This window comes from Molossus molossus, unplaced genomic scaffold (assembly GCF_014108415.1).
Source record: "Molossus molossus isolate mMolMol1 unplaced genomic scaffold, mMolMol1.p scaffold_m16_p_13, whole genome shotgun sequence".
NCBI lineage: Eukaryota > Metazoa > Chordata > Mammalia > Chiroptera > Molossidae > Molossus > Molossus molossus.
Window position 1 is genome coordinate 94,297,554 of NW_023425348.1, and position 22,929 is coordinate 94,320,482.

The following is a 22,929-nucleotide window of genomic DNA, read 5'->3' on the forward strand; positions in this document are numbered from 1 at the left end:
GGCTTCTGCTTCCCTTCAGCCGTCGACGGACGTGGCCTGTTTCCGCCTCTTGACGGTTGTGAGCGCGCATCTGGGCACGCGGGCAAGCACCCCGGAGTCTCGGCTTTCAGGCCTCTGGGGTATATTCCCAGAGGCGGAATCGCTGGACCCCCAGCTGAGTCTACCTTCCTCTGGGGCTGCCGCCCGTGTCCTGCAGCTGCGGGTCCTCAGCCCACAGGGAGGCAGGTGGCTTTGGGGCGGTGCCTCCTGGGGACCCCGTGTTGCAGCTCAGCAGGTGGAGCAGAGCCGGACACTGGCCATGTCACTACCTCGTGGACCCGACTGGGTGCAGGCCCTCGCCCAGCAGCCTGCAGCAGGTCCCAGGCTGTCCAGGGCCGGATCACCCAGGAGCTCAGCAAGCCAGCTCTCCTCCCAAGCCTCAGCTTCCTGAACGCAAAGGGGTCTCAGGCCCAAGGCCGTCCCCCAGGTCCCTGATGCAGCCGCCCCAGCTGGGACCAGGGCTGGCATTGCTCCATCTCCATACATGCTTCCACCTGGCATCAAAGGCTTCTTCCCTTTGGGGTTCATTTACATGCTTGAAAAAACCAACGATCCCACCTCGTAGCTCCCCCCAACCCACGCCGGAAATGAAGCTGTGTCGCCTGAAGAGGCGGTCGGAAAACACACATCCTCGTCGATCTGCTTTGAATATTAACCTAGAGCCCCAAGTGCCACCCTCTGCCTCCTTCGGGGACGGCCTGTTGACGGTGCAGCAAGGGTGCACCCTTCGAACGACCCCGGGAAAGTTGGCCCTCGAAGCCTCGGTTTCCTCACCTGCGGAGTGGGCGTATGGCCGCAACCTGCTCCATCTCACCCCAGAGAAACGGCAAACCCAGGCTCCCGTGTCACCGGGAATGTTCCTTCCTGCAGGGGGACCATTCCTGGGACTCTGGCCAACGGGGGCGGAGGGGGAGCAGATGCCTGGTGTCCTGCGGCCCAGCTGCTCTCTGCCAAGTTTGTCACATTTGTTGCACAGATGTTGGTGCTGAGCCCGGTGTCCTCGCTGTTCGGCTAGTCTGGGCTGACCCCCGCGGGGACAAGGGAGTAGGGGCCCCGGCCACACACCTCACCTGGCCCAGCCGCCTTGCTACAAGGTCCAGGAACAGCGAGCGCTCTGCCCAGCCCTCTGGCCCTCAGCTGGGCCTGCCCTGGACCCTGCCTGCCGCCACTGTTGGAGGAGCAGGTGGAGGGGGCAGGGAAGGTGTCTGGTCCCAGATGAGCTTGGCCTTCACCGGCTGTGGACTCCCGCAGGTACGGTGTCTCTAGTCCTGGCTTTTTTGGGCAGAGACAGAAATGCTCAGGGCCAGGTAGGTTGCAAGGAAAGCGTCCCGGGGAGCGCACCTGGCACCGCGTGGGGGCTGACACTCGTCACGGGGACGACGCAGCTTCGCCGCACACAGGTCACCGGACTCTCAAACACAGTAACCTCTTCCTCTCTCCACACCGGTGCGCGTCCCCTCACGCCTGCAGGCAGGCACACAGACGTCTGCGGACGGCCGCAGGGATTCTCACACGTGCGCACACGCAGGCTCCCGTGTGCATCAGCCTTTCTGCCATCCGCACAACCACCCAGTGCTTCTCAGAAACAACCACTGTCAGAACCAGGAGACCGAACACAGCTTCCGCCCGGTCTCTCGGGACACCGCCTCACACCTGGAGATGGCGATATGGCGGACCCCGCCATCCTCACGGGAAACGGGTTCAAGACACACTGCAGGTGTCCCCCCTCAGGCACATCGCAAGCTATTTAATGACGGTAGCATAAAACACTTTAATGTTCCGCTTACACAAACCCCCGCACCGGCCCTCAGCTGCACTCTGGGGGCTCCTGGCCACCCCTGTCTCCCTTCAAAGCAGCACCCCCTCCAAGTCCCGCTGAGCCCTCAGTCCCGGCTAGAGTGACACTTGTTTGAGAGAATCAGGAAGGTTGGGGACACGTTCTGTCGGCCTCCAGGAGCAGGATGGGACAGGGATGAGTCGGGACATGAGTTAGGGAGACCCGCCTTGCTGATGATCAGCTGTGACGGACGGTGGACACTCGGCCACGGGCCGGGCCGCACCTGCCAGGCCGGGCTGGCCGTGAGCTTGGTGCCCAGCGGCGGCCAGTTCGCGAGGCCTCCGCTCCACGGGGGCAGCTAGGCATGACCCCTCTGGCGCTGGCGCCGCCAACGTGGCTGGGTGCCCTGGCCAGGCGGCCCGGCCCCGCTCTGCAGCAGCCGCACCATCTCGTGGTCCTTGTGGTCGAGCACGCGGGGCAGGAACAGCGAGGACTTCTGTGTGCGGCGGGTCTTGAAGCCCCTGCGGGGCCGGCCCTTGCCGTTGACCGACACGTACCACAGTCTCTCGGCGCTGGGCTGGCGCCGGGCCCCCGGGCCGGTGGGCACTGTCCGGTACAGCCGGGAGGCGTAGGTGTTGTAGCCCAGCTCGTGGATCCGCTCCACAAACTCGCACTCGGCGTTGTAGTTCTCCTGCGGGTTCGGGGCAAGACGTCACGGTCAGCGGCTCAGGGGCCACACAGGCCTGGGCAAGGGTCCCAGGGACGGCTTCTCCTTCACACGCCTCCCTCCACTCTGCTCCTGGCAGATCCAGCCCAGACCCTGCACTGTGGCCCCACGACTCTGCCTAGGTGTGCCCCTGCCCCACGCGCCCGTCCCCCCACCGTGTCTGGTGGACTTGGCTTTCGGGACTCAGCTCCCGTATCTCTTCCTCCTCCTGTTTCCTGAGCACCTTGGGAAGAGTGGTTCTCCCTGGCCCCCTCTCGGGCTCCCCAGCCTCCCACACCCTCCGCTGACACTGAAGGGTGTCCCCAGCACAAGGACAGCAGAGACAGGGCTGCCCGACCCAGGCTGCCTAAGCGTGTGTGGGCGGCACTGATGTCAGGACTGGCCATCTGGACCAAGGAAGGGGTGCACCCTAGAAGAACTGCCCCCGCGCGAGAGAAGGAAAAGGGTATTGAAAGAACGGGGCGGGGACACAGCCGGGCTCCATCAGCGTCTGGGCTTGGACCCCAGCCCTGGCCCTTGAACTCAGCGTCTCTGCCTTGGCCTCTCCGTCCCTGCCTCACAGGCTGAGGAGCCAGGAGCCCGCGGGGTCAGAGCCCCTACTCAGCACGGACGCCGCTCCTGGGGCCGTGCGCAGGCACCACCCCAAAGCCGGAGAGGGAGGCAGGCTGACCTTGTCAGCAGGCTGAATGGCCCGCGTCCGCTTGGCACAGGGTGGGGGTGCGGATCCCTGCCCTGTGGGAGGCAGGTGTCCGGAGGCAAAACCTCGGAATTAAAGGAGCTGTCACCAGGGTCCAGCTGCCTCGTGGGGTCTCCCAGGCTGGGGGAAGGGGCGGGAGGTGGGAGGTGGGAGCAGAAGGCAGTCAGGGCTGAGCTCAGGCACCTGAGAGACATGGGAGTTCCCGGAGGCCAGGCCTGAGCGCATCTGCACGCCGGGGAGACCTCTGGGCATGTCTGCGGCACAGAGTGACGCACAGTAAGTGCTCAGGACACTGACGAAGGAAGGAAGGAATGCTAGATGGAAGGGGAGGGTAGGCGGATAGCGGGATGCACGGAGGAATGGATGGAGAGGTAAGTGGATGGGTGCTGACAGACGGATAGGTGGGCGGATGGACAGACGGGCTGGAAGAGAGTGAGGCTAGGGGCCGGCAGCAGGGTCCCAAGGTGGCTGAGATGGTCCAGGAGGTGATGAGGGCCTAAACTGTAAGCCCACTGGCCGAGAGGACTAGGCAGGGAGGTGCGGGGTGTGGATGGAAGAGAGACTCGGGAGGTACGGTCTAGGACTTGCAGATGGACCGGATGTGGGGCTGAGAGAGACAGCGGTGTCCGCCGTTACTCCAGCTGACCTTGGGCTTCAGCGAGTGGCTGGTGGGGCAATAATCAAGGTGGGGGAGTGCGGGGCACCGCTGTGTCCAGCTGGGGAGTGCTGCCCTCTGCCGGGGCCTTGGGGTGATCTCTGACTCGGATGGGAGGTCAGGGCTGGAACTGGGAGCTGTTGGGGTGCCGTGGCCACGGAGCCACAGAAGTGGATGCGCTGGCCTGAGAGGTGAACGCAGGCTGCCGGCAAAGACCAGGAGCCCCGGCAGCCAGGAGGCAGGGCAGGGCACCGGCAGCTCGCGGGCGGTCCTCCGATGGGCATGGGCAGGCACAGGCGGCCCCTGCAGGGCAGCGAGACCTTTCCTGCTGGCCTCGGAAAGTCCCACACGGTCCAGCGGGTCCTCCGGGCTCTCCCTCACGAGGCTGGGACCTCTCTGCCTCCTTCCCCAAAGCCAGCGGGTCAGCTCACGAAGACAGAGCCACAGGTGGGCTCTGGCCCCCTGGGGTCACTCCGGTCCGCTTTGCTCTGCCCCGAAGCCCGGGGCCTGGGTCGCCCATGAAAGAGGTGGTGGCAGTAGCCTTAGGCTCCCCGTCTCCGTTCAGCCTTCCCGTCCCCCTCTGTGGATGTCACTGCGGGCCAACCAGCCCTCCTCACTGGGCGTCCCCTCTTTGTAAGGGACAGGTCTGAGGCCGGTTCGAGAACAGAAAGTCCAGGGGCACCTTCCACCGCGAGAGAAACTCAGACCAGACCCCGGGCTCAGGGGCTGTCCTGGGGAACCACAACTGATGTCTGAGAGAGGCGGGCACCGGAGGGTCCCTCCTCCCACACACAGCTGCCAGCAAGTGGCCGCTGGGCCAGAGCCAACCGATGGTGCACCCCAGTTTTTGCCTTTTCTTTAGCAAAACAGGGAAACGTGTGCTAAAATAGTTGGCACAAAGGCAGGTTTTCCTGCAACTCTTGTTGATGGCACTTTGCCTGACTTCAGGGGCAGGGACGCGGTGCTGTTTCCCCCGTGGACCCCGAGTGCAGGGAGGGGACCGACGGCGATGGTCTTCGGGGCTGCGTCGTCTAGGTTACGTGTGGATGGAAAACCTCTCATTGCCCAAGAAGGTATCAGCCGAATTGCATGTAATGACTAGTTGGAGGTAGCAAGTTCCCTAGTTACATGTATTTTACTCCACGTATTCCCTGCCCCCGCCCTTGGGGAAAGGCCCGCCAACGCCCACAGAGTCACGGGACCCTTTTTGGTTGTGGACGCCCAGGCGGTGTGTAGACTGCGCTCCAGCCTGTGTGCCTGGGGCCTGGACCCCGTTTCCCGTCCTCCGGGCTCCCTCCTGAGAACGAGCAGCCCTGGCCTTGATCCTTCTGGGAGAACCAGCTTCCACACCAGTGGGTGGCTGCCCCCTCCATGCCCACCCACACGGGAGACCGGACTCACCGAAGCGTAGAGCCGTCCTCTCTTGTTCATGGCCAGGTACCGTCCGGAGAAGAGCCCCTTGATGGCCACAATGCCCACCTCCACTGCGGTTATCTCCAGGATACCTGCCGAGAGTGGGGAAGGCTCATCACTCCCTCCACCTGCACAGAGCACGGGGCGGGGTGGGGGCGGATGGACCCACTAGCCCTGCCCGAAGCTGAAACACAAGCCCGAGGAGGGCCACTTGGGAAGCTCGGGGGAGGAGAGAGATTACTGGGCAGGGGGTGAAAAGCTGGAGCATCAGGGAAGATGCCAAGGAGAAGAATTTGAACCTGGGGGTGGGTACAATAATGCATCATTTCTACAGCCGACGCTATGCCAGGCACACGGCCTCGAAGGACAGGGAGACAACCTCTCCAGCTGGTTTCATTAGACTGCTGGGGTCCAGCGACATGCCCAGGTGAACACCTTCTGAGCTCGAACTCCAAGGGGCTGCAGCTGCCCTGCCCCTTCCGCAGCGCACGCCCCAGCCGGAGCCCGAAAGCTGGGCCCTGGGGACAGCCGGCTGATAGCCTAACCCAGGCAGCTCACTGAGGGAGTCACCCAAGCCCTTGGCGCTGGCGCCGCACCTGGGCGAGCGCTGTGGAGGGAACCTGAGTTTAGCAGGAGGCAGGCTTAGACCCTGGAGCTCACAAAGGGGAGCAGGTTGAGCTCACCCACTCCCCACTGTGTATAAGAAACGCCTTTCCTTCTGGACACAAGAGTGCTTTCTCTTGGGGGGGGAGGGGGGTGTTTCAACAAAGGCACGGGTGAGGCCATGTCCAGAGAACGGCTCTAAGGGGCGCTGGGGTGCAGCGGGTACCCTGTCCAGGGGATGCGTTTTCGGGCGCGCGCCTGGCCCCCAGCGCGCAATAATCTCGCCAGGGATCCCCGGACTCAGACGGGGCCGCCAGAGCGCTCAGGTGCGCAGGCTGCGGCCCCGGGACCCCTGCTGGGCGGATCCCACAGCTCGCGGACCACGCAAACGCGCCACTGGGTGCCGGACAGAAGCGACTGCAGGCGCGTCCTCCTCGGTTTCCCGGCTGCCCGCCTTAAACACCCCAAGAACTGGGATGCACTGAGACCACGAAGTCTTAGAGAGAACGGGGGTGTCCCTGCGAGTCGAGCACGGGCGCTCTGGTGGCCCGGTACTGTGCACAGGGGAGCCCTGGCGACAGCTGGTCACCGAGGAGTCCCGGGGACACTCTCCGAAGACGCCCGCGCAGGGCTGCGGCTTTCCTGGAGGAAGCAGCGGTTTCCCGCCGCCTCGAACCCCCAACCGCTTCCTGCGCCAGGCAGGAGGCCGAAGGCGTGCGTCGCATCGGAGGACCCCAGGCCTCAGCCACACTCCCACGCCCTCCACTGCGGCACTACCAGGCCTCGGGCTCGGTCTCACGTCTCACGCTCCCCACGGGCGGGGCCGCATCGAGTCCCCGTGGCTTTGCGCTGCTCCCAGGAGGGCGCAGCACAAGCTCCGTCCCGGCGGCCAGAAGCTGGAGCCTCGCGGGACTGCGGCTCAGCCACGGCCCAGGCCGCGCGTTCTGGCTGCGGGGCGGGTGTCTCCGCGCCCCCAGACCCAGGCGGCGACCTCAGTGCTCCTAACCTGACGCCCCCACCCTGCCGGTCGCTCCGCGGCCGAGGGCGGAAGAGAGAGGGCTGCAGGTTCCACCCGGGGAAATAGTTTATCTGGGAGCCGTGCGGAACCGGCTCTGCCCCCGCGAGCATCTTCAGCCCCGCGGCGGCGGCGCGAGCGGGCAGGGCAGAGGGGACGGCGGGGCTCCCGGGGTCAGCAGGAGGAGAAGTCGTCAGAATAATAAAGAGGATGATAAGTGTCGTGTCCGGTATCTCTTCTCCGAAAAACTCAAGGGGTACAAACTTGTCTGGGGCACCGAATTCAGCCAAGCGGGGAGCCCTGGGCACCCTACCGCGCGCCCCTCGAACCAGCGGGCGGGACAGAGGATAGAGTCGGTCAGGCCAGCTCCCCCGACCCCAAACAGCAGCTGCCCCGGTTCTCCTCGGCCGTGAGCCCCACCGCACCCCCTGCGCCCCTCACGCCCTTCTGGACGCGGGGAGTGGCCCGCAGCCGCGACGCCCCGGGCGGACACTCACTGTAGGCGCTGTTCTCCAGGCTGCCGTTGACGCGGCCGCTCGGGTGCAGCTGGAGGTGGTACTTCGTGGCGCAGTAGAGCTTGCGGCGCCGGGGGGCCCCGCCAAGATGCTCGTAGACACCGCCGCGGCCGCCCGCATCGCGCCGAAGCCGCGCCCCGGGGCCGGCCGGCCAGCTGGGCTCCAGCAGGCTGAGCAGCAGGAGCCAGATCAGGCCCATCGTGGCATCGCGCCCGCCCCGCGGCGGCTGCAGGCGAGCGCGGCTCCCATGGAAGGGGCGGCAGCCGAGCCGGGCTAGGCGCGCGGAGCCGGCTCCCGCGCCTGGCGGTGCGGACCCGGCTCCGCGGGAAGCGGGGAGGGGAGGGGAGAATGGGGTGGGGTGGAGAGACAGAGAGAGAGAGAGAGAGAGAGAGAGAGAGAGAGAGAGAGAGAATGAATCTCCTTTAATTTTCACCCAGGATCGGGTGAAATTTCCGTTGCTGCGCAAAGCGCTGTAAGAAAAGAAGGTTCGGCAACAAAAGGCCGACGTGGTCCCCTGGCAGAGGCGCGAGAGGGGCGGGAGACCGGGCGGGTGGGGAGCCCGGCGGGCGTGGGGTTCGGGCCAGCGCCGCCCGCGCACAGTCGCCCCCGCACACCGCCGTCGAGCCTCGGCTCCGCTTCGCCGCGCGCCCCGCGCCCCCGCGCGCCCTCTGGGCTCTGCAAGGTCCCTCCAGGCCCCTCCCCCGCCCCCTCCCCCAAACCAATTATGCCTCCGAAAATTATAGACCGAGGCCTCGAGGCGGCTGCCCCAGGCCCTGTCACCCCCTCCCGCCCCCCATCAATCGCCCGGCACAATGGGGCGCCGCCGATGACTGATGTCCGCGAAGACAACTTGCGGGGAAGTCGCGCTGATAAACGCCCATTAGAGGCGGTGCATAATGAAGGGGCCGCGGAGAGCCGCGGAGGGAGGGCCGGGCGCGCGGGCGCGCGTGGGGACCCCGGGCTGTGTGTGCGTCTGGGGGTCCCTGCTGGAGCCAAGGCGCGAATTCGGCGGCCCAGACGAGGCGCACTGGCCAAGAAGTGCTTTATCCCGTCTCGCACCCCAACTGGGCAGATCCGGAAGCCGAGGTTTTCTCGCCTGGGGGGCGGGGGTGTCTCGGAGAGTCTGGTCCCAGCGGCGGGCAGGGAGGGGGCTGGGGAGGAGAACTGGAGGGTCCCAGAGAGCAGGAGAGACAGGCACAGAGACAGGGAGAAAGAACAGTAGTGAGTGTGACAGAGACACCAAGAAGCACAAATGGAGACCAAGAGTGATCCCCAGAGAAAAGCAGGTGAAGTTTGGTGGCCACGGAGAGGAGAAAGAAGAGAGAAGTGGCAAGAGGAGGGGGTTATGGAAACCCCCTGTCTGGTGGTCAGGGGCAGCAGGGTAGATGCCTTTGACTTCGTGTGGGGCCCTCTCCCTTTGGGATCCCAGTGCCCAAGGGCTGTGGATAGAGTGGGGGAAACCACTCCCTTACGCCCTTCCCGGGTTCCCCTGGCCCCGTCCCCTGGCAGCCCCTGGCCTCTGGGTCCCCTGGCAGCCCCTGGCCACGGGGTCCCCGGCAGCCCCTGGCCACTGGGTCCCCTGGCAGCCCCCTGGCCACTGGGTCCCCGGCAGCCCCTGGCCACTGGGTCCCCTGGCAGCCCCCTGGCCTCTGGGTCCCCTGGCAGCCCCTGGCCACGGGGTCCCCGGCAGCCCCTGGCGACTGGGTCCCCGGCAGCCCCCTGGCCACTGGGTCCCCGGCAGCCCCTGGCCACTGGGTCCCCTGGCAGCCCCTGGCTCCAGCAAAGGGGCTTGCTCCATGGCCGGGGGTTGGGCAGAGGGATAGGCAGGGAGGAGTAGGACCCCTGTGTGGTCCAGTGGTCAGGGCCAGCAGTCTTGGCTCCATGGCCAGGGGTTGGTGTCTCCCATCTCAGCCACCTGCATCAGGATTTGGGACCCTGGTCCTGCCCAGGGGAGGGGCAGGTGTGAGAGCACAGGGGACTCCCTCGAGCTGCAGGGGCTAGCACACCCCACTGGGATGTTTCTCACCAGGCTGGTGTATCCCCAGTAAGCCCGCCCAGCATGGTCAGTGCCTGAGGGCCCTGGGAGGGGCACCCCTAGGCATCATCCAGTACCTCAGTACCTGGGAGGTTGCTCCCGCCAGGGTCTGTCCACCACCACCACCTTCTAAGGACCAGGCCACTGGCTGCTAGAGCCCCAGATTCTTAATGGAGCCTGCTCCATGGGGGCAGAGGACAGTCCCTGGGGACAGAGCCAAGAGGGGAACTTGCCCACCCAGGCTCCACCCACAGAGCTGGCCTGAGACATGGACTTCCTATGGGAGCCCAGAAGGCCATTAGCTCTGCTCCGGGAGTCAGGGACCCCCTGAGGTTGAGCCAAGAAGACACAAGGAGAAAGGGGGAGAGAGAATCCATTTCGAGAGAACGAGAGCAGGCCCAGCCTGCCGGTTCAGGGGGAGGGCAGGATTCCTGACCCCCTTTGCTGTGCAGGGCTCAGCCTCCTCCCCTAGGGTCCCCTCGGGAAGATGCGGAGCAGCCAGAACCCATCTATGGAAGAAGCTCAGGCTTTGCCACCTGGCCCCTCTTCATGCCGCCCCGTGGTTCCCTAGGACTAGTTTCCATTCTGTCCACTCAGGTTAGCGGGCGCCAACCCCACGTCTGCCCCTGGACCCTGGACCCGGGGGAGGGGCTGCCAGAGAGCAGGGTTCCGAGGCTGGCAGGAGGCCAGGACGGCAGGAGGGTCTGCTGCCGTTGTTCACTGCGGTGCCCACAGCTCCTAGAGAGCAGCCCCTCAGTACCTGCTCCCCGAACGAACGAACAAACGAACGAATGAACGAATGAACGAACGAACGAACGAACGAACGAACGAAGAGAATGGCCCGCAGTGCTCTCTCAAATACTTGCTCCTCGAGTGTGAAACGCCTCAAATGCAGCGAGAGGAACAGAGGGATGATGGGTGCAGAGCGGGCCCATCAACAGGGACCGCCGTGTGCCATACGAACCGAGATGACTTGAGAGTGGCATAGGGCACTGCCACCAGCTATGCAGGGGCGGTGGGCACCTACGGCGTGAGGGCCCTTCCAGTGTGACTTTGCAGGCAGCAGAGCTTCCTGGGCCCTGTGTTCCCCTCTCCCCTGGGACACTCTGACGTCAGCGGGTGTTGTCTAGGGCTCTGCAGCAGCCCCATCCTTGACTAGCATTGGGGGGCACTCACCCACCTGCCGGCACCCCCAGTCCACTGCCCACAGCCGCTTCCTCTGGGCTGCAGGCCCTTGCTCACCCACCGACTTAGACCAAGGCCTTGCTCTTTATCCAAGTCGTCCTGAGCCCCGTGTCCCCGGCCCAGGAGTCCCCGGACACCTCGCGGGCCTCGGCTTGGCCCTGGACACCGCCAGGCTGCCTTCAGAGGCTTGGGCCCGGCCCAGGGAGGGGCACTGGGTTCCGTGGCATCTTCCTGGCAGGATCTCATTCACAAAGTCACCACGGAGGCTGCACCCCTCCCCATCCACACGGAACCAGGTGGGGGTGTGATGTGGTAATAGCGACCCTGCTGATTGCTTCCAAATGGTCACTGCACCATTTGACTAATTGGTCTCTTCCAGACCCTGGCCTGGTCACCCCCAGGCTGGCCCAGCCCACCTCCCCAGCAGCCCCAGGACCTCTGCTCTGGGTGCCCACCCCGGGGCCCCTCCCAGCCCCATCGGGGACCCGCCTCAGCTCCAGGGCACACATCTCCGGAGCCTTCCCCTGCAGAGGCAGCCGGGGGGGGGGGGGGGGGGACAACGACACGGAGCAGTGCCTGTGAGAGGGTCCCAGCCTGCCAATAGGGGTGACTGTCAGGTGGGGTGCTGGCTCCAGGTCCCAAACTCACTGTAACCGTGCCCCCCAAGGGCAGTGGGAGAGAGCCCAGGCCTCCAGTGCCAGCCTGGAGCCAGTGGGCCCTGAATCCTAGGGCAGGCCTGCTCAGCTCTCCTTACAGAGAAGCGAAGGCTCAGACATGAGGAGACTTGTCCAAGGTTACACCGCTGGAACCTCCACCTGTGGTCACCTTGGCCTCCCGGCCCTCCGTCCCCCACAGGCTGTGGGCAGTGAGCGCCCAGAGCCTGAACAGCAGGCTTCTCCTCAGTCTCCGCCTGGTCGATGCCACCGGGTAGACCAGCCCCAGACAAGGCCACCCTACTCCTAAGTGCACAGCCTGGTCCCAGCACCAGACAGGAGCCTACCAGTTGGGGGGCACAGCTCCCTCTTGGGGTTGCTCCTGGATGGCACCAGCTAGGGGCTTCCTTGGTGCCCAAGGGCAGTGAGGGCTGCTGAGTGCAGAGAGGGACGAGCCCCCTGCTCTGTGCCAGCGGACCTGGGGTGAGCCCCGCTCCAGAATGGCGTGGAGCCCAGGAGCCGCAGCTCACCGAGGGGGCCGATGGGAGCCGACAAGGGCATTCTGTGCGCGTCTGTCCCGGGCGGTCCTGGGGGCACGTGGCCGGGAAGGTGGAGACGGTGGGCAGGAGGCAGGGTCAGAGCTGGAGCAGGGGAGGACACAGGGCGCGGGCGGGGAGTGCGCTGGGCCCTGTCCCCAAGGGCGAGCGTGCCCTTCCCCCAGTTCTCGGGGCGCTGCCTGCCGGGGAAGGGTCCGTGCTGGGGATCTTCCCTTAGCCGCCTGCAGCTGCCGGGGGACAGGGGCCTTGAGATGCAAGCACGCAGCAGGCATGAGAGAGGAGTCAGAGTCATGGTCTCTCCTGGGGGGGGGGGGTGAATGTAGAATGTTCCAGAACCCCTCAGGCTCCAATTCCGCTGTGCTCATTGTCCCTCCCACCTGAGCACCTTGCAACTGTCAGCCCGTCAGTCCCAAGTGCAGGATGCCTGCCCTCATCGGGCCTCTCAGCGCCAGGCCCGCAGCCTCTGGTGGTCTGAGCTGAGTAGCTTCTCGCAGCACCAGGCTCCGGGTCCCACAGCGCCAGGCTCCGGGTTCTGCAGCGCCAGGCTCCGGGTCCCCGCAGCACCAGGCTCCGGGTCCCCGCAGCGCCAGGCTCCGGGTCCCCGCAGCGCCAGGCTCCGGGTTCTGCAGCGCCAGGCTCCGGGATGCATTTCTTTTTTTTTTTTTTTTTTTATCCTCACCCGAGGACACTTTTTCATTCTTTGTTCAGATAGAGCAGGAGGGAGAGAGAGAGAGAGAAACATCGATGTGAAAGGGACACATCGAGTGGCTGCCACCCGCACGACCAACCAGGGCCGGGGACAAACTGCAACCGAGGTACGCGCCCTTAGCGGGAACCGAACCCGGGTCTCTCCGGACCGCAGGCCGACGCTCTAACCGCTGAGCCAAACCGGCCAGGGCTCTGGGATGCATTTCTAAGGGGCAGTGCCAAGGGCAAAGCGATGGTCTAGCCCTGGAGGGACCTGGAGGGGCCTGCATCCCTGGGACTGGCCATTGGCCATCGGCGGCCAAGCAGGGACCTGTGTTCCCTCAGCTCCTCCTGAGGAGGTCTGAAGGGCATCCTGCCCCTTGAAGAGATGCTGGCCTGGCCAAGGACACACTTCCATCTCTGACTGCGTGTCGGGCCAGCCCCACCCTCTCCATCGAAAGCAAGCCCTTACTATGTGGCTGCCCCAAGCCCCCTGGACTTTGTGACTGTGACTGAGGGAGGCTTCTTGGCCACCTGGGCTGGTGCAGGACCCGACCCTGCAGCCGAAGCCCCTGTCCACCAGCAGTGGGGCGGGGGCAGGTCAGGAGGCAGCCGGTCGGGTGCACGCTTGCTTTTGTTAATGGGGAAGTTTCTCGTTCCCCCACTTCAAGAGGCCCTGATAGACACTCTCCTGCAGACTAAGCTGACGGCCCTCCTCAGGCACCCGCGGGTCCCCGGCCTCTGTCTCTGTCACTGCTGGCCCCCAGACCAACTGCCACTATTGCCCCTAAGCCTGCTGTGTCCCCATTCTTAGCCGGTGCTGTACCCCCTTCACCTTCGGGGTGAAGGCCATGCCCCTCGCTTGTACTTGGACTTGATCTGGCCCCTCCTCTTCCTCCCAGGGCCTTAACCAGTCCCAGGGAGCTTCTCACAGCCCCCCCTGAAGCTCTGCCCACCTCGGGGATTTCGGGTTACCTGTCCCCACCCCTGCAACACCCCTCTCGTCCCCTGCTCCCATTTGGCCTTGTCTAGATTCTTCTTGTTCTTGGTGATCCAGCTGAGAGAGTCCCTTTTGGGAGGGGCGTCCCCGCACCACCTCCCATCCTGGACTCCCTGGCTGGGTGAGGGTCCCTCCTCCCAGCTCCCCGCATCCATCTCACCCACGGGCCGGGCCAGGAGCTCTGAAGGAGGCTGGGACCGCTTCGTGTTTCTCTGTTTCCTCGGTCAGCCCCTCCCAGATCATGAATGAATGAATGAAATCTCCCCAGCATCCCTGGACCTGATAATGTTGGTCCTTTGAGTAAAAAAACTGGAGAAACTGTAGGGTTGTTAGTGACCCCTGGGGGAGGGGGAGGCACTGCCCACCCCTCCACATTGATTCCACCGTGGCTTCCACGAGCTGCCCGGGCCTTGCTGAGTGAGCCCTCGGGGAGCGGCGGGTGTCAGGCCAGGACTCTGCAGAGACAGGCAGGGAGCAGGCGGGGGCGGTGGGTCCCTGCTCTGTGCCCTGCTCAGCCTCTCTGTCCCATGAGCAGCAGGTGGGAGCCCCGGGGGCCAAAGCGAGTCCCATGTGCACCCTGGGGCTCCATCAGACCCCATGGTGGACGTGACCTGTGAGCGGAAAATCAGCATGTCTCGGTGTCCCCTACGGACAACCTCAGGTGGACATCCAGCACAAACAAGTGCCTTCCTGGTCCCACCCCAGCCTTGGAAGTGAGGAACTTGTGGGCAGACCTGGGCCCTGGGCTCCCGGCTTACTCACAAACACTGACTCAGCAGATGAAATCGGCAGATGGGCGGGAGGACAGATGGGCGGACGGAGGGGCCGGTTGGAGCAGAGCCCCCACTTGACGTAGGAGGGGACGTTGGGGCCCACTCAGCCATGACCCCGGGCTGCCTGCAGCCTGCACAGTGCAGCTCACTGGCTTCCACGTCCTTCTCTCCTGAGTTTTCAACCCTGTTAGCAGAGATTGTCCGGGACGATGGCTCCGCTCGGGGGCCGGCACTGGGCGGCGGGGGGCGCTGGCTGGCCCGCACTGGCCGCGCCTCGGTGCTGGGTTATTCGGGGTGCCCTGTGTCTCTCCTGGGGGCACGCAGCTGGGAAGCCTGTCTCTGAGCCACAGTGACTTTCCATCCCCAGCAGACCCTCTGCCTCACGAAGCAGCCTTCCCGGGGCTCAGGCCGCAGTGCGGGGGGCTCTTTGGCCCTCACTCCGGTGAAAAGAGGCTCCGGCACCGGCGTCAAACACCTCTGACCTTTGCCCTGGCTCGGTCCCAGGTCCCGGCTGTGGAGGCTTTTCTGGGGGCGGCCCCTCCCAGCTGATTTCACCTGCCTCTCAGCAGGAAGACTGCTCTGTCCCCACCAGCCCACAGAGAGGCAGCTGCTAACCCCAGGGACCCCTGCCCGGCTCTTACTTCCCCTTCCCTGGACCAGCAGGGCCCACCCCTCGCTGCCACCAGGGTGCGGGGGCCCTGGCATCGCGTGGGGGGCCTTGGACCCAGTCAAAGCAGGATGAGGAGAGAACTCGGCCAGGAGTGCTGGGCTTCTCCCCACCCCCGCACTATGCATGTGGGGCGGACAGGAGAGGTTGGGGGGCATGGGTCCCCTGAAACAGAGCTCCTGTAGGCAGAAGAGGGCCTCCCCCGCCCCCCCGTGGCTGCTGTCCTTACTGGGCTCTGCGGTCTCGTTGGCACTGTGACCGCCACTGATGCTGTTAAACACAGTCTCCTTGCGCCTAGACAAAGCCAAATCCGACCACTTGGCCCCGCAGCAGAGACGGACACGGGACCCCACGGCTCCACCCGGTGCCTTGGCCAGTGCCCAGGGACACCTGGTCGTGCTGTCCACCTGCCCGGCCCTTGAGGGACTCCCCTGAGGATACCTGGGTGCTCCCTGCAATGCTCACACACAAACCCATTGTTTCTTCTTGATGGATGGATTTGAGGGCGAGAGGAAGGGAGAGAGAGAAACATGGATTTGTTGTTCCACTTACTGATGCATTCATTGGTTGCTTCTTGCATGTGCCCTGACCAGGGATCGAACCTCCAACCTTGGCACATCAGGACGATGCCCTAACCAACTGAGCACCAGCCAGGCCTCCGATGGTTTTTAGAGCAGCGTTGTTGAACTCGAACTCATTACCATGCCGTTCACCCCTTTGAGGTGCGCGGCTCCGGGTGCCAGAGCTGGGCAGCCGTCACCACACCAACTGGGACATTGTAATCAGCTCCCCAAACCCCATACCCATTAGCAGTCACATCCCTTTTCCTCCCTACCCCCAGCCCCTAGGCACCAGCCACCCACCCACCCTCTGCCGGTTCTGGAGATGCCATATAGATGAACCATGCAATAGGTGTGTTTTCTGACAGGTGGAACCTATTTTTGAATCAAAGAAAGGACACCCTGCCCTCCCTGGCACCCCCATCTTGGCACCTGCTGGCCACCCACATGAAGCAGGCTGTGGGGTGGCAGGGCCCCCGCCCCCACCCGGTGTGGAGATAACAAGCGCTTGGCCACTTCTGTTGAGCTGGACTCTGACAACCAGTTGGCAGAGACACCCGGGAGGGGCTGCCCATTTCAGATCAGGCTGCTGAATCCCAAAGGAAGTAACAGGAATCGACCCAACAGTGAGCGATACGCCAGAGCTGGGGCGGCCCCTCACCAGTGTCCGCCCCTCGGTCACCACCGCCCCCGGAAGGACCGGCAGTTGTCCTGAGATCTGTGTTCTTACGGGAGCTGGGCTTCCTCCTCTGCAAGGCAGCGGCCAGGGGTCCAGGTGATTCTCCCACATGCAAGGAGCCCCTTCCTCTGGCCCCTGCCCACAGCCTGGCACCTCCTCTTCCCAAATCCTGCAGTTGGGCAGCGAGGTCACCTTCTCCCAGTTGATGCATCTGAAAAATGGGCACAACAGCGGCGCCCTCGTGAGGCTATTGTGGGACCTGCACAGCTAGGGAGACAGCAAGGCCCCCCCCCCAGCCCCCACCCGTGGGTGGGCCCTCACTGCAGCCGCATTGCCTCCGAAGGTAACAGGGGACCCGTGAACCACTCTGTGTGACTGTCAGCTCCGCTGTGGGGCTGGCACCGCCCGAACCCAGGACCGCTGAGTGCCTCCATCACTCCTGCCTCCCCAGCCTGGGGAGGCTGAGGCCCTACAAATCCACCTTTCCCCACCTTCGCTCTCAAGCCTACTCTCCACGCGTCACACCTGAGCTCTGTGCAACCGATGAGGAAACCGAGGCCCAGAAAGGAGCCCGTGTGCTCAGGAGCAGATGGGGGTGTCACCGAGAGAGAGAGGGGGCCAGTGCTATTCTTCTGGTTGTGATTTGTCGCCAACAGGGGGTGGGCACACCCAGCGTCGGACAAGAGGTGAACATCTACTCATCAGACAGGGCTACAGCGCTCCCTACTCCCAGGCGTCCTATAAACATTAACTCACTTGACCCTCATCACAGCGCCCCAGGGGCAGAGGCAGGATCCGGGGCAGGGAGCCAGCTGGCCTGTGCTGATCCACGGGGTCCCTCCGCCTCTCGGGACTGCTCCCTGTGCAGCCCAGGGAAACACGGGGGTTCCGCGGTCTGCGGGGAGCCGCCTTCAACCCCGTACGTCTAGTCTTGAGTTTGCAAGCAGGGGAAAAACATAGACATATTTCGTATTTAAAACACCTGCTAGGGTCTGTGAGCGGGAGCCGGGTGCTGGCAGGGGGCAGACCCAAAACCAGACCCCAGAGTGACCAGCGTGGAGGAATGAGGGGGAGGGACCTCTGGGTTTCCTCTCCGGCCACTCGCCATGGTCTTTACCACAAAAATAACTCACACCCCCGTGAATGGGCTACTTTTTATTTATTTATTTTTTATTTATTTATCCTCACTTGAGGACATTTTTCTATTTTTTGTTCAGACAGAGTAGGAGGGAGAGAGAGGAAGAGAGAGAGAGAAACGTCGACATGTAAGGGACACATCGAGTGGCCGCGCGACCAACCAGGGCCGGGGACAAACTGCAACCGAGGTGCGTGCCCTTAGCGGGAACCGAACCCGGGACTCTCTGGACCACAGGTTGACGCTCTAACGGCTGAGCCAAAATGGCCAGGGCTGAATGGGCTGCTTTAAAGCGTCACTTTAAATTCCTTTGGAGTCTCCGGGCTCCTCAGGTGCCTGGAATGGGGGGTGGGGGGGTGGGACACATGATCCGGGCTCAGGACAGAGGGACGGAGTCTGCCTGCTCGCGCTGGGCTGTGATGCTCAGATGCGGCACCTGGAAGAGAAATGGCATTTCGCCCGGTGCACAGGGACGTCCCAGGTAACCAGACCCCAGGTGTGCCGCCCCGTGTGTGACCCAGGCCTCCACTCTGCAGGACATTCCTCCAGCTGCAAACCCACCCGGCACAGCGGATGACACTCCTGAGCACTCGCCCCGTGGAGGGGACAGCTGGCAACTGCTCCAAGGGAGGGCGAGGCTCGGTCTGTACAGCGGGCATCCCCGGACCTCCCGCAGGTCCAACCTTGGAGGATGCCGCGGCCGCCGGCGCTGTGGACACGGTTTGAAGAGTTTGGGACGTTTCTGTCAGAGCTGCGGGTGCGCGGCGTGGGCTGGCACACTGGAAGCTCCTGATCCCACGGAGGAGTGCCCCCACGCCCTCATGCCCACAGCCCCGAGGGTAGGGAGCACTGGAACTACGGCGCCCCCACGAGGTGCCTCCGGTCTCCCGCCCTTTGCCGGACATGCGGAGAAGTGCGTGCAGGGTCCCTGGGAGGCAGCTGTACACCTGTCCGGGCCACTCCTGGGTTCACACCCCCTCGCTCAAGCACGGTCACCCCGGACCCCAGGGCCCCGGCACGGCGGGTCAGCTCTGCAGAGCTCGCGGCCGCTCAGAATCCCTGACCCCACGGCCGTGGAGAGAACAAAAGACTCATCTTCATTTTAAATGTAGGAAACTTTACACCCTCATCAATAACAGAGACCAGCATCGCTTGCCCTGATTAAAAATGTTCAATCAAGGGGTTCCAAGTAAGTGGGGGCTCAGGTAAACGTGGTACTCACGTCACGCCACGGCCACGGCAGAGTTAGACCTGGACTGAAGCGGAATGGAAGGCTCACAACTGAGGACATAAAGAAGCCACGTTGAGACCAGTAGGAGGGCAGAGATGGGAACGGGCCGTCACACCCCCACGTGTGGCGAACAAGAATCTGGGGAAGTATATCCACCAAGACCCTCCCGAGGAGCCAGTGGAAACAGCTTGGGTGGACTGGACAGGTGCGTGGGGCGGGGTCTCAGGAGTCACCAGGACTGGCACAGTGTGGGCCGGGTGGATGCGTTCTGGTGCCCACCTGCCGGCTCTGGGTGAGGAGGGCTCAGAAAAGGGTCCGTGGCCACGCCTGCACGTCTCTGGGAGAAAGCTGCACCCCCATTTCTCTCCTGGATGCTGAGCAATTCTCGTGCCTTTTAGGCTGCCGCCCCTGCGCTGGAGCTCCGGGGGAGTGAGTCTAAGTCTGTGCGCGGGCCCTTTAAGAGGAGCTGCCCGGGACTCCCTCCGCCTCCATCCCCACCGGTTGGTTCAGCCAGACTATGGGGCTTCTCTTCCTGACACTGGGGCCCTGGAACATAGGCCCGGCTCCTGAGCCGCTGTCCTCCCTGAGTCTGCTCTCCATTGAGGGCGGGGGGGGGGGGCTTCAGGACAGACACAGGACACCCCCTGCAGAGCACTCTGCACTCCAGCCATCCCACCCCTATGTCTGGTCTTAAAGGAACACCGTGGTCTATAAAACGCATTCATCTTCAAAGCCGGAGAGAGAGCGCCCGGAGGGGTCGAGAGGGCATTGTGCTTGGCCGGGAGGACTTTGCGTAAGTATCTGAATTGATGACTAATCAGAGCCCGGCGACCACTTTCAAGGAGCTGGTGGCATTGTGACGCGGTAACTGGAGGAGGTGGGCCCCCCGGGGGGAGGCGTGGACAGGCAGCCGCAGGAGCTGTGTCCCCTGAGCAGCTCAGCTGAGCAGTGTCTGTGGCCCCACTGAGCTTTGGGGAGACTGGCCGGCTGGGGCTCCGGGGCTGCAGACCGGGGCTGGAACGGTAATAGCTACCTTCCGGCCTTAGTGCTGGGGCGGCTGTCACAGCCCCGTGGACGGGGGCTTGACGGGGCAGGAACTCATTCTCTTCCAGTTCCAGGGTCTGGAAGCCTGAAGTCGAGGTGTCAGAAAGCCCCAGAGGAGGGGCCCTCCTGTCTCTCCCTGCATCGGGGGCTCCGGGGGCTCCTTCGCTTGTGGTCCCATCACGCCTGTCTCTGTCTCCATCGTCACCCGGCCTTCCGTCCTGTGCGTGTCTGCACCTCTATGACCTCTTCTCACAAGGTCACCTGTCGAGCGTGGGGGACTGGATGAAGGAAGGCGCAGAGATGAGCTGAAGAACATACCTGCAGTGTGGCAAAGGCCGGGGCGGGCTGGGCAGAGGTGGGCCAGCGGGGGTGGGGTGGGGGGCATCTGTAACAGTGTCAACAATGAAACAAAAGAACCCCAGTCCTTGGATCAGGGCCACCCTCCTCCAGTGTGACCTCATCTTAACTGGATTCTATCTGTAAAGACCCTATTTCCAAATAAGGTCCTGGTGGCAGGTTCTGGGATTTGAAGCTTGGAGAAATCTTTGGGGGGTGGGGCACGGTTATGACACTCATATGATGTCCATGGTGGCCAATCTCTTCACGGGTATCAGCATGGGGACCTTTCCTTCGCAGCCACCCTGTGAGGGAGGCAGTCACGGTCCCCATTGTCCCAGCTGTTCAGATGAGAACGCAAGACACAGAGCCCTGTTCATAACCACCAGCCCAGGCACCTGGGCCCTGTGAGAAGGGCCTGTGACCCCCTTCCCGGGGCGGACAGCACCCTGCTCTCTGAAGCCATGGCTGTCTGGGTCCACGCCCCGGGAGCTGTCCACACCACACTCCATTCCCACCAGGCGAGGTCTTGGCCTTGGTGGGGTGAGCTGTGAATTCAGGGAGGTGGACATCACAGACTAGGTCCCCGCTCAGGCACAGCCGCACACCTCCGACACACTCAACACGCACCTGTCCCTCCCCCCAGGTGGCAGCCATGGTGAGCGTGCAGGGACCCGAGATGGCGTCTCAGCGCCTGGCTGTCTGTGCCCATTGCCCTCCGAGCCTGTTGCTGTTGCATGGGGGGGGGGGGGGGCGAAGAGCTCTGGGAGGCCCAGCAACCAGCATTCAAATTCCAGTCTGCGCTTTGCTCACTGTGTGGCCTCAGGCAGCTTCCTTAACCTCTCTGTGCCTTGGCCTCTGCCCTGGGACACAGGGACCACTGTAATACTCCCTTGCAGGGTCACTGTGAGAGCTCAGACCATGCCCGGCCCACAGGAAGGGCCTCCCCAGGTTCCCATTGGTACTTCCGTCAGACCCATCTGCCCCGCGGAGGGGCTGGGAGAGCGAGCGGCAGGCAGAGGGGGCTCGGCGGGCGGTCATCGCGCACAGGATGGGCAACTCCGTGAAGCCCACTGGGGAGGCAGTTTGAAGGGCATCCCCTTGGCAGGTCTCCCAGCGACCCCTGAGTTCACCTGCGGCTCGTGCTCACTGAGCGGGGGACCTGTTGGAAACCCTCCCAAGACCCTGCCTCAAGGGCCCTCACCTTGTCGGGGCCACGCAGCACCTCGGTTATGTCTCGCTTTGTCGTAACAAACCCCAAACACCGTGGCTTACAATGTAACATTAAAAAAAAAACCCAGAATCTATTTCTTACAATTCTGTGGGTTGGCAATCTGGACGAATCTCCTGCCCATCTAGCCTGGGCCTCCCCTGCGCCGCTTCCATCCGACAGCTCGACTGGGGCTGGGGGCCAGAAGGCCTCGCCCACGTGGGCCGGTCAGCGCGGGCTCTTGGCTGGAGCCCCTCGCTCTCCCCCTGAAGGCCTCTCCCTGGAGCAGCCCTGACTTCCCACGGCCTCAGGGCCTCACGTGCTCTCAGCCACATTCCAAGACGACAAAGTGGAGGGAGCCAGGCTCCTTAAGACCCAGCCACTGAAGGGCCCCTCAGCCCTCAGCTCCTCTGCAGCCAGAAACTGTCACAGGCCTGTCCAGGTTCCGGCTGTGGAAACAGGCCCCGCCCCCTGGGGGAGGAGCTTCAGAGTCTCCCTGCAAAGGGGTGTGGCTGCAGGGAGGGAGGAGTCACAGCTGCACCGTCCTGGGACTCTGAAGGCCACCGCAGACCTGCCTCCTCACACACCCTTGTTCCTGGCCCATCGGTGGGACCCACGTCCGCACCAGCAGAGCCTCCTGGGCCCTCCGCCTGCCGTCAGCACACTGCGGGAGGCCCAGCTGAGGGCTGTGGTTAACACTCCTCTGCTCCCCAGGGGACCATGTCCCAGGGTCCGAGGGCGTAACAAACAGCCCGGCACTCAGTGGCTGCATCCATCCTTCCACTGTGCTTGCAGGTTCCGTGGTCAGGACCCGGAAAGGGCCCGGTGGAGACGGCTGGCCTCGTCCTCACAGCCTCTGGCGACTCATCTGGGGAGACCGGAGGGTGTGGGGAACCGGACAGCTGGGCCCTGGACTCCCCTGGCGCCTGGGTGGGGTGACGGGCTGGGTCTGCTGCGGGGGGCCCCCGCAGTGGCTCTGCTGTGCAGCTTGAGCTTCACCCAGCACAGTCACGGGTTCGAGCGAGTTCTTGGAGCCACAGGGTAGGGTAGGAGATGTCGCAACTTCGCTTTCTGTTTTGTTTTTTAACTTTACTGAGGAATCACTGACACGGGCAATTGCGCACAGGTAACGGGTAGAATGTGCCGGTCTGATATACATGTATGTTGAGGAATCATGTCCCGGCTCCAGACAGGCAACCCATCCAGCGCCTCCCACTGGTCACTCTTCTCGTGAGTGGTGAGAACACGTGAGCTCCAGTCTCAGGAACTTTCTACACGCAGTTCCGGGTTGACTATGGTTACCACGCCATCCATCAGTCTTACCACCGCCGTGGTCCGCTTTGAGGCAGTGCCCTTCCTGCCCTCGCCGGTGCCCAGGGGCAACCACGCCCACCATGGCTGCTGGTGGCCACGGGCCCTCCTGGATTCAAGGTTGTCACTCTCCAACGGGAGCCTGTCAAAGACCTCACAGCCATTTCTAAAGCCTCCACCAGGCCCGCCAGTTCTCACTCTGGTGGCCACGCCCACGAGCCAGTGGGGGCTTCCCAGACTCCCAGGGACTCGGGGCGTCTCCCGGAGGCTCCCTGTCCCTGCCCTTCCGGCAGCCAGGGTCTCAGAGTTCCAGTCCTGCTGGGGTGTCCCTCTCTGCTCAGAGGTGTCCAGGGCTAGGGCCAGGTCTTCCCTCGTTCAGCACAGACACGGGGTCCCTCTGTCACTCACAGGCAAATCACCCAACC

At 63.8% G+C, this 22,929-nt stretch overlaps 1 protein-coding gene across 1 annotated transcript; it reads right to left on the reverse strand.

Moving 5' to 3' along the window:
- Positions 1–2,174: 2,174 nt before the first annotated feature.
- On the reverse strand, positions 2,175–7,701 carry FGF3 (fibroblast growth factor 3). The gene is made up of 3 exons (XM_036259686.1): positions 7,424–7,701; positions 5,297–5,400; positions 2,175–2,507 (listed from the first exon to the last, which is right to left on the reverse strand). The coding sequence occupies exons 1-3, from the start codon at positions 7,638–7,640 to the stop codon at positions 2,175–2,177; spliced, it is 654 nt and encodes a 217-aa protein (XP_036115579.1). The 5' UTR covers positions 7,641–7,701.
- Between the last annotated feature and the right edge of the window lie 15,228 nt (positions 7,702–22,929).